Source organism: Bos grunniens, chromosome 10 (assembly GCF_055505025.1).
Source record: "Bos grunniens cultivar Pamir isolate PY7600 chromosome 10, Bosgru_T2T1.0, whole genome shotgun sequence".
NCBI classification, from domain to species: Eukaryota; Metazoa; Chordata; class Mammalia; order Artiodactyla; family Bovidae; genus Bos; species Bos grunniens.
Genome location: NC_141174.1, coordinates 75981979 through 75993109, shown reverse-complemented (window position 1 = coordinate 75993109; position 11131 = coordinate 75981979). Strand labels below are relative to the sequence as shown.

The window sequence follows — 11131 nt, the reverse complement described above, 5'->3', positions numbered from 1 at the left end:
TTTGTGTGACAGAGACAGAAGCCAAGAATATTTGGTTAATTCGTTGGATACTGAGGTTTTGTCTTTATTATCTATACATTTCTGAGTCAGAGTCAGATTTAGTTCTCTCCTATGACAGATGAAGACTCACATGGTCCTGTAGCCAGAGCTGGTGAATGTGCAGAATAGATGCAGCGAAACTCCAAGTGAGTGTTTGAACCTCCACAAAAGTGTTTTCTTAGCACTTAGTATTGTTTAGTATCCAAGTCATGTCTGACTCCTTTTTGACCCCAGGGACTGTAGCCCTCCAGGCTCCTCTGGCATCGAATTCTCCAGGCAAGAATATTGGAGTAGGTTGCCATTTCCTTCTCCAAAGAATCTTCTAGACCCAGGGATCGAAACCGCATCTCCTGCATTGCAGGTGGAATCTACTGCTGAGCCACCAGGCAGGCCCTACATATTCCCAACACTTACTTTTTAAAATGTCCAAAATAAAATGAATTAAAGATTCAATAAAAATATGCTGAATAAATGAAGGAGGCATCTGATTGATGTGGCAATGATTGGGGAAGAGATATTTCAAAGCTGAGGATTTTTTCCCCCTTACTTGGAAAGAGAATTTGCAAAGTTTTAACTGAGACATAGGAAACATTTTGAGATATATGACAGAGCAAGAACAGATCAAAGTTGCTTTAGTTCTTAAAACAGATATAAAAACATTTATAGATACACCACCTGTTGTCAGTGAAGACCAGATAGACACCTCAATACTGAGAAGATAATTGGGAAACCTGATTCATAACACAAATAACTAGAAAGCATGTGACTTCATCTATAGAAAAAATGACTATTTATAATGACTATAGTTGAATTATTTGTCAGTCTTTTAGTTTTTATTGCTTAATAACAGTATTACTAACAGAGGAGATAGCGAAGGTTAAAATTCAGCAGGATTGAGGAAATTCATCATAAAGACATAATGCAGTTTATTTTTTTCTAGAGGTTAAGAGAGAGGATCTCTCTTGCTCCTAGACATTTTCCACTAATCAATAATATATGGGAAAAAGTGATACTTAGGTATTTAAAAAATGGTTCAACATTTTGTAATAGGAGGAGAAGATAAAAGTACATAAAATAAAATCAGTATTCTTAGAAAATATAAAGAAACAGTTCAGTTCAGTCGCTCAGTCATGTCCAACTCTTTGCGACCCCATGAACCACAGCACGCCAGGCCTCCCTTCCATCACCAACTCCCGGAGTCCACCCAAACCCAGATATAACTATAAATTCTACAGGATAAATGAGAATGCATGTTTAAACAGAAATACAAATAGAGCTCTCTAGAATTCTCAAGAAAGCAACTGCCCCAATAAAATATCCCTAATACTATTCTTTGATGACTTTTACTGCTTCTCCTGTCATGACATTACCACCATTTTTGCAACACCTGTATATCTGTATTTTAAAATAAGAAGCTTAAGAAGTCCATTGTATTTCTATACACTGACAATACAAAAATTGAAAATGTAATTAAAAGTACTAAAATTATACTACATGTAAAGCATCAAAAGCAAAAAGATTAAATAGAAAATAAAATAGTTATATATTTAATTCATAATTATGGAAAGTATACTTGATGAAATTCATCACATTCAAAAATAGCAGGAAACTCTTTATTCTTAGAGAGGATATCAATAAATATCTACTGAACACATCATCATGTGAATTTTTAAAAAGCTTTCCCATGAGATATGAAGTGTGCAAAGAGTCCCAATTTTACCATTTAAATAATATGCTGCTAGACGTCCTATCTAGGCAATATCACAAGGAAAAGAAACTAAAAAGCCATAAATATTGGAAACAAAGAGACAAAATTGCCTTTTACAATGACATAATTTTAGCACAAGTGCATACTCTATGATTTCATTCTATAAGCTCAAGAAAAGAAAAAATAATGTATCCATTAAAAATCAAGACTGTAGTTATCCTTAGTGGGTGGAGAATGGAAGGGGGAGTGAGGGAACTTCTGATACTATGTTCCTCAATCTGTGTGTTCATTTTGTGAAATTTTGTTGAGCTATATAATCATTATTTGTATACTCCTCTAAATATATGCAATTCTTCAGTAAAAATGTTTATCTATAAAAGGTAAAAATAATAAATAAAATGTTACTTATTTGAATAGTATTAAAATAAACATCTGGCAAGATCAAAATAAAAATAAGGCAAAAAATAATTGAATTTTGGTAGCATAACTGTCCCTCACTTAATCCCTCTCTCAATACACCAGGCTGTTAAAACTTCATGGATGATTTTGCTAAATTTTCTGGAAAATACATTTCTCCCCCTGTGCAAAAGTATTCCAGAAAAATAAAACTTCTCATTCAATACCAAATGAAAAAGAAAAAGTAAATAAAATTATAAACAAATCTTACTAATTATTATGAAAGTGAAAGTCGCTTTGTCATGTCTGACTCTTTGCGACCCCATGGACTGTAGCCTGCCAGGCTCCTCTGTCCATGGAATTCTCCAGGCCAGAATACTGGAGTGGGTAGCTGTTTGTTTCTCCAAGTGATCTTGCCAACTCAGGGACTGAACCCAAACAGATTCAAAAAGATAACACTTTTACAAACTCAAGTTAAGGCTGTATTTGTGTTCCTTTATCAAGTAGAATTTATCTGAGTATTATTTATCCAAAGATGGTTCAACTTTACAGAATTTCTCAGCATATTATTATATTGAGCAGATTGAAGAAGAAAAATATATTATCCTAATGTATGCAAAATATGACGACAGAATGTAAAGAAATTATCATTCTGTTGATATATTTCAGAATTTGGCAAGAGAACCACTCTCTACTATTTAGAGTCAATACTTTCAGTTATAACTGAACAAAACTGTGAATTTACTTTTGAGTTTTCTTGTTCCCCTTTCAACATATTCATGATGAAACTCTTGACACCCAACACCTCTGCTAGCATCTCTACAATCTTACACTCATTTTATTTTCAGGAAAAGAATATTTATACCAATCACACAGACCATGCTCTCTGCTTCTGCTTAAGATGCAATAATACTTTTCCTTCTAACGTAACTTAACATAAAATACACAAAACAATAGTTCTCAGAATCCTGGACATCAGGCATCGAAGGACAACAATGGTCCCTAAGAGGGAAAACATTGAGTCCTACAATTGCCCAGCTGTTTGCTGTCAGGGATTTTTCTGGGATGCAGAGATATACTTCTGAGAACACATTCTGGTCCATTAGTAGAGATTTCTCTCACAAGAAAATCCTTCCAACAGTACCTTAATAGCAATTACTCCTGCAGATTGATAATGTCAACAATTGTTCTGTGGTTCTCAATCATGGTTGTGAATTATAATTACCTGAGCCAGCTTACAGTTAAAAAAAGAAGCACATATTATTTGCATTTAAAAATCATTCCAGGTGATTTTTTAGTATAAGCAGCTTTCAGATTACACTTTGAGAAACACTGTATTATGTATTTAATTTACTTTATCTCAGAATAGGAAAATAAGTTTTATAAATGGTTCCTCAAAACTCAAAGAAGTTCCTCTATTTGGAATGTATGACTTCCTATGAATTGACAGTGGTGAATTTCCTGCAAAAGTTTAGTCTGTGGAAAACAGACACTGATGACTCCTTTCACACTAGTTTTACTAACACATCAAGTATCCATGTTTATGTCCAGACAGCTTAAATGCAGAGATTTCTCCACCTAGACTGATAATACAATGGTCCACATTCATCTTCATGGATCTGGCATAAGCAACACGAAGAGTCGAGCAGATATTAGAGACGGGACATAGCCATTGGATAGTTTATTAATAAAAAGAAACATAGGATTTAGCATATATTTGGGAACTTACTATATGACTGAGTCATGCTAAACTAAATGAAATATGTGTGTGCACATACATGTATGTGCAGTAATATAACAGAATCCAGAATCCTAGGAGATAAAAAGCTGAAATAATAAGGGAAATCTTTTCTGAATATCAAAACTGAACTAGGTTTCCCTCTCATTTTCTCTCAGAGCATATCATGTTTATTCTTACCACAACTTTAATAATATGTTTTGATTGTGTGTATAACCAACTTCATTCCACTAAACTGGAAATGTGTGTTCTTAACCACTCTATCTTCACTCCTAGTGCAGTGCATTGAATCTTAAATATGGAAAGTGCTTGACAAACATTTGTCAACTGAGTAAATAAATCCATGAATAGTATTAGCTATATCTTTGATGATGAAAAGAGCTATGTCCAAAATCTGTAAATCAAAAAATCCGTATTACATCAATAAAAACTAAGGAAATTAATCCCCAAACAGATATTGATTTCTTCTTAAGCTTTTTCATTGTTCACCAATGCAATGAACATGAACTTGGGCAAACTCCAGGAGATGGTGAGAGACAAGAAGGCCCGGCGTGCTGCAGTCCACGGGGTCGCAAAGAGTTGGATACAAGTGGGTGAATGAACAACAATGTTCACATACACGGGCATAGTCATAAAAATTGACTATGTCCAAATTTATAAAGTAGAAACACAGTATTATCATAATAGCAAGCAAGATGACTATAGAGAAAATATCCCAAGGAAGAAGTTGTTTCTTTTCTATGTTCTTTTATTGTTTAGGCACATGTGTAGGATTATAGTCAGAAGGGAAAACAGAAGTACTCAGGAGCATGCTTCTCCTGATTGACAACAATGTCCAAAATTATTGGAAGTTTCATCCAGTTACTCAAATAATTTATGCATTACCCAATTCTGTCCTTTGGCTTGATGTTTCTGAATCAACTTATGAGAAAATTGCTTGAATCCTCTAAACATTAACTTAGTTAATATCAAACTTAATTCTTGTTTATGATTGTCTTTCAGGATCCAAAGACATTCAAAATTCAGCATAAGATCTGAATCTGTGTTATTCTGACAAATGCTTCCTAATAGATGACTCCTTAAGGGACAGCATCAACTCAGTAAGATGCAATGTTTATTAAAAACCTACTATAGATGAAAATGTATTAATTAAATAGTCCAGTGTATATCATATAGTAAGTTTATGTTTATACCATGAAATATGTGGCCATAAAATATTGATTTTCTCATGTTAAAATTGACTTCTATAATTCAATACCATCAACATGCATTCAGTTTTTAAATAAAAAAGTTTAAATATAATACCAGGGGCTGGCGTGAGGAACTCCACCCATAGCAAAGGTCATGAGGAAGGAGGCTCGACATACGCAAAGGCGGGATCGAGCCTCAGGAGTCCCCCTGGAAATTCTCGAGCATCTACCCCCATAACCAGAGCCTGCCTACTTTACTACTTTGTGTTCTCACCTACACCTCTGACTTTACGGGGGCTGTCCCCCACCACCTCTTTCGGAGAAGGAGTTAACTTAGAGCTCCAGTTAATAATAATTCCTGGGTGTGATAGGAGTGTTTTAACCTACAAACTCCTCTGAAGTTTCTCTAGCCTGCCTGACAGGCTTGTCCGGCCACATGTGATTGCTCACAGCCTCCCAACCGTGAGAGGCACGAGATGCTTTAAACCTTCTAAAAACAGGTTCTTTAGAGAAGTTAGAAAACTATTAGTATAGTACAGTGGGCTGATTAGAAATTGTATTGGTGAAGGGTTTTTCATTTGTTGAGCCAATGTTCGCTGCTAAGTCTCCACATCCCCTGCCCTTATACACATTAATGAATATATAGAAGAAATAAGTATTAACCTTTGATGTTAATCACGTTGGACCTTAGGCTAAGTAAATTCTTTCCTTAATTAAAACCTACTACACCCTCACCCTATAGGAATGTAACTTTATCTGGTACCTTCGGAAGGTGGCATCTGTTTTAAGAATAATCACTCTTGGAGAAATAAGTGTTCTGGTTGACTGACCACTGTCACAAGGAGAGGGCCATAAATTGTCAGCAGGCCTCCTGGCCAGAAGATGATGTAACACCCTTATGACCTCTGTATACATCTGTATGAAGCACCTGACTTTAATAAAAGTCAGGACTGCTGTCCCCACGTGACTTTTGTATAACATCTCAGTGTACAAAAACAGACCCTGCAAAATAAAGAATGGGATCAGTTCCTTGAAAGACTGGTCTCCCCATGTTGCTCGTTCTCTCACCTTCTGGCTGAATTATCTGAAACGTGGAGGCTCATCAAGCCTACTAATTATGCCTGGGCTTCTAAGATCTGACCGGGGAGGCCTTAGTGTCTCCTCTCCGTCGGGAGAACGGGAGGACGCCTGCGGCCTACGTAGGTGATGTAAATTCCTTGCCTTGGAATTTTATTAGCTTTCCACGTAAACCAAGTTATTCAGTCTCATTTCTCCACTGAATTTTCCTACTGAGCTATCCTCATTCTATTACTCTTTATATCTCTAATTAATATTTAATTAAAGCTATCGTATCCTGATCGCCGAAGCCGTCTCCCCTTCGAACTCCCTGGATCAGCCGGGGCTGGACCTCGGCAATACACATTCAAAAGAAAAAAATGATATGCTTTTCAAAGCAATACGATCCTGAAATTGTAAAGTATTTTTTCCTCTCAAGGTTTCAAAACTAGGACAAAGATTCACATGGTATTATTTACTCTCAAGCTACTTTCCCTGTGCCAAGTATCTCATGTCTTGAATATCTATGAACTGAGAGCCCTTGCTGTGTTGGACTATAATTGTGTATGTGTGTATGTGTGTATGTGAGTGTGTGTGTGTGCTCAGTCATGTTTGACTCTTTGCAACCCCATGGACTGTAGCCCACTAGGCTCCTCTGTCCATGGGATTTTCCCAGGCAAGACTACCTGAGCAGGTTGCCATTTCCTTCTCCAGGGGATCTTTCCCACCCAGGGATCAAACCCATGTCTCTGGCATCTCCTGCACTGGTAGGCAGATTCTTTCCAACTGTGCCACCTGGGAAGCCCCACTGGACTATGATTAGGAAATAAAAATTCATTTTTAATCAATTTTGTTAGACAAACTATTAAGAGATCTGGCTTAAAAAAATTTGTGGCGTCCATTCCACGGAGGATGCGTGGAACTGAGTAGACATAAGCATGCGTGCCTGCTTAGCAGCTCAGTTCTGTCCAGTTCTCTGCGAACCCATGGACTGTAGCCTGCCAGGCTCCTCTGTCCACGGTATTTTCCAGGCAAGAATACTGGAGTGAGTAGCCATTCCCTTCTCCATGGGCTCTTCCCAGGCCAGCGATCAAACATGTGTCTCTTGCATTGTAGGCAGATTCTTTACCATCTAAGCCATTAGGGAAGCCCTGAGTAAACATATATTGTATGAGTAATTACATATGCATATATATAATATCACATGCAAAATTATGTATATATTTTGTTGAAATCAGTAACTACTTCTCTATAATGTAACACAATACAAATTATACCAATGTAATATCAGAATGAAATATTTGATCAGAATTTTAAAAAAAGAAATATTTGACCAGAATTATATTAAAGAAAGATATCTTCTGAATGAATAAGAACATATAACTTTTTGGAAAGCTGGACTTCAGTGAAAAGTCACATGTCGGTTTCTCAGTTTCTTCATAGATATTTTCATCTCCTTGTTTCTCAGTGTGTAGATAAGAGGGTTCAAGAATGGAGTAAAAATGGTGTAAAACACAGAGAGGAGCTTGTCCACAGAGAACCTACTAAAAGGCCACACATAAATGAAAATGCAGGGCCCCAAGAAGAGTGTGACTACCATGATATGTGCAGAGCAAGTTGAGAGTGCTTTGGAGACCCCACCAGCTGCACGCTGTCGGACAGTGATAAGAATAACAGTGTAGGAGATCAGGAGGAGAAGAAAACAGCTCATGGAAAGCAACCCACTGTCTGAGATCATAAGTATATCCAAGACATAGGTGTCCAGGCAGGCAAGCTTGATCACAAGAGGAAGGTCACAGAAAAAGCTGTCCACCTCGTTGGGGCCACAGTAAGGTAAATTTACAGTAAAGGCTACCTGACTGATGGAGTGCACAAATCCAATGACCCATGAAACCAACACCAGCCCCACGCAAGTCTGCCGGCTCATCACTGTCATGTAATGCAAAGGCTTGCATATGGCCACATACCTGTCATAGGCTATGGTAACAAGAAGTACCATCTCAGCCCCACCAACAAAATGCAAGAAGAAGATTTGAGCCATACATCCTCCAAAGGAGATGAGCTTTTGATCACTAAGGAAGTCCCTGATCATCTTGGGAGTGGCAAATGAGGCCAGCCATATGTCCAGGAAAGAGAGATTCCCCAGCAAGAAGTACATAGGGGAGGAGTGTAGGTGGGGGTCAGATATTACAGTGACCACAATGATAAGGTTGCCCAGAACAGTGACCACATAGATCTCAGAGAAGAAGACAAAGAAAAATTTTTGAAGATGTTGTGAAGTGCAGAGTCCATGCAACACAAATTCTGACACCAAGGAATAATTCTGTAGGTCCATTATCACTGGTCTCAGATTTTGTTATGAATCTACACAAAGAAAAGAGATATAAGTGAAAGTGTCTATCATTTCCCAGGCACATGAAAGTGCTCAACTAAGTGTGATCTAAATATAATTTTTAAGTTATAAGAGACAACAGAAAATATGATATATAGAAGACTAAAACCAATTCCCTACCAACATATTTATTCACCTTTTTCAGACCAGTGTTTCCTTAGGTGCAGTTAGACATTCTGGGAGACTCCAGCATAGATGAGAGCTGTGGGAATATTTTTTTCTCCATTATCTAGCCTTTGCCCATGAGCAAATGTAGAATCAATTATGTATAGAATGTGAACCAAAAATCCTTGTAGGACTGAGAATATAAGGATTTTAATAGTATTATAGTCTGTCCACCTGTCATTATCAGCCAATGTGTAACTGTTTTTAAGCAACAAACCTAAGAATTGGAATTAAAACTTAATTTAAAATAATGCCATCAATGACAATTGAATGTACATTGCCAAATCTCCCCTTCTCTTTTTTCCATTTACCTGTGCTGTACTTAGTCGCTCAGACATGTCGGACTGTTTGCGATCCTATGGGCGGTAGCCCTCCAAGCTCCTCTGTCCATGGGGATTCTCCAGGCAAGAATACTGAAGCAGGTTGCAATGCCCTCCTCCAGGGCATCTTCCCAACCCCAGAATCGAACCCAGGTCTCCCTCATTGCAGATGGATTCTTTATCCACTGAGCTTCCAGGGAAGCCCCTCGCATTTACCTGCATAAACTCAAAACAATATCTGGCAAAGACTTTTGATGGATGGCCATATCTATATATCTAAATACCAATCAACATGTCACCAGAAGCCAAGAGATAAAACTCAAAACAATATCTAGCAAAGACTTTTGATGGATGGCCATATCTATATATCTAAATACCAATCAACATGTCACCAGAAGCCAAGAGATAAAGTAAATTTCATTCCTTCACAGCAAATTAAAAGGAAAAATATTCCTCCAAACTAAAAAGTATGATTTGGGTTAAAAACATATTTGAGATGATATATAAATATAGGATAACTGCCAGATTGTGTTGTATATGCTGTTTGGTAAATTGGGGGGTAGTGACATTATTGCGCTATATATGAGTTATAGAATGGCATTTATCATATTTTCTGTTACTGAGCAAAATTTGATCTAAATAGTAGCCCAACTATATACAATTTTAATCTAAAGCATGAATCTGTACCATCAAGGAGAATAGCCTCAGTTGAGGCCACCGGACTCTTTCCTAAACTTTGCTCTTTGTCAATATCTTGGAGAAAACATAATTATCAAATCTACAAATGACAGAAATCTGATGGAGTTCACTTATAAAATATTTCAAAAGGCTAGAAAAATGGGCTGTAGTCAGCAAATTCCATATATGGAAAAAAGAGAGAAAAAAGTGTAGACTGATAGTTACCATGTTAATAGGGATATAGACTATTATTCATGCACTTCTTTATAATTGTGTTTTTTATGCTTTTAATTATAGTGTGACTATATTTTTTCTTTTATCATTTGGAAGTAAGAGAAAACTGTTTTTGTCAAAAAATGAAAAAAACCCTTACAGTATAGTTTGTTATAATGCTTGTGATCAACTGAATGATAAAGAAGATCTGGTTCAGAAAAATTATATCTTATTTTCCAATTAATATTCAACTCAAGATATGGCTTCCCAAAGAGTAATAGAGTTAGTATCGCTTTCAGGTTAAGCCTATTTGGAATTTTTTTCCTGGTCTTATTTATTAAATCCAATTTATCAACTATAAAATTCACCTATTTTAATTGCAAAAACTCTATGATATTTAGTAAACATATCTTCTGTACTAATTTACTCCTTCACACACTCACTATTTCAGACCATATCTATATAACACCAACAGAGTTTCCCATTCTCACTTAATAAAGTATATAGAAACCAACCAATATGAAAGAAAATAAATAAATTTATGTAAGATTTATACAGTTCCCCTGATTCCACGCATTTAAAAAAATTACTGCTTTTGTCATCTTTTTCAATTTGGTTTGGGAATAAAAAGCTAATGGTCTAATTCATTTGTATATGTAATTTTTAAAAATAAATTGACTATTTTGAAAGGATTTTAGGATGGCTTTCAATGAATGAGAATTTTTTTAGTACCTCTCAACAAGAGCTAGAACATAAAACCTATGAAATAATTTGGTGAGGTTGGGGGAGAGGCTGCTTTCACAATTATATATAAAAGATTGCTAAATTCAGCATTTGATTTAAAAATGTAGCTTTGAACTCCCCAGAAATACAATGAGATGTTTGGATCCCACTTTTGATTTATCATGAGAAATAAGCTGGTGTTTCGCTTTCCTCACAAGAGGAAGTTACCGTATAAATCTATTTGTAAAGGCATTGAAAAGAGTTCTTTATGAAAAATTTTACATGTAGAACCGTCCTTTTAAGAGTTTTATTATGCTTATCCTTTATAAAATTGAAAACATAAGGTGTTTACAGGAAACTAAAGTAACATAGGGGCTTCCCAAGTGGTGCCAGGGACAAGGAATCTGCCTGCCAATGCAGCAGACTCGAGAGATGTGGGTGTGATTCCTATGTTGGGAAGACCCCCTGGAGTAGGAAATGGCAACCCACTCCGGTATTCTTGCCTGGACAATT

The 11131-nt window shown here is 36.4% G+C and overlaps 1 protein-coding gene across 1 annotated transcript; it reads right to left on the bottom strand.

The window, feature by feature from the left end:
- Nucleotides 1-7529: 7529 nt before the first annotated feature.
- OR4K14 (olfactory receptor family 4 subfamily K member 14) lies at nt 7530-8462 on the bottom strand. The gene has a single exon (XM_086318858.1). It carries the CDS (start codon nt 8460-8462, stop codon nt 7530-7532), a length of 933 nt encoding a protein of 310 aa, XP_086174984.1.
- Nucleotides 8463-11131: the final 2669 nt, after the last annotated feature.

Coding starts and splice junctions, on each gene's coding strand:
- OR4K14 (XM_086318858.1), bottom strand. CDS start 8,462: ATGGACCTACAGAATTATTCCTTGGTGTCAGAATTTGTGTTGCATGGA.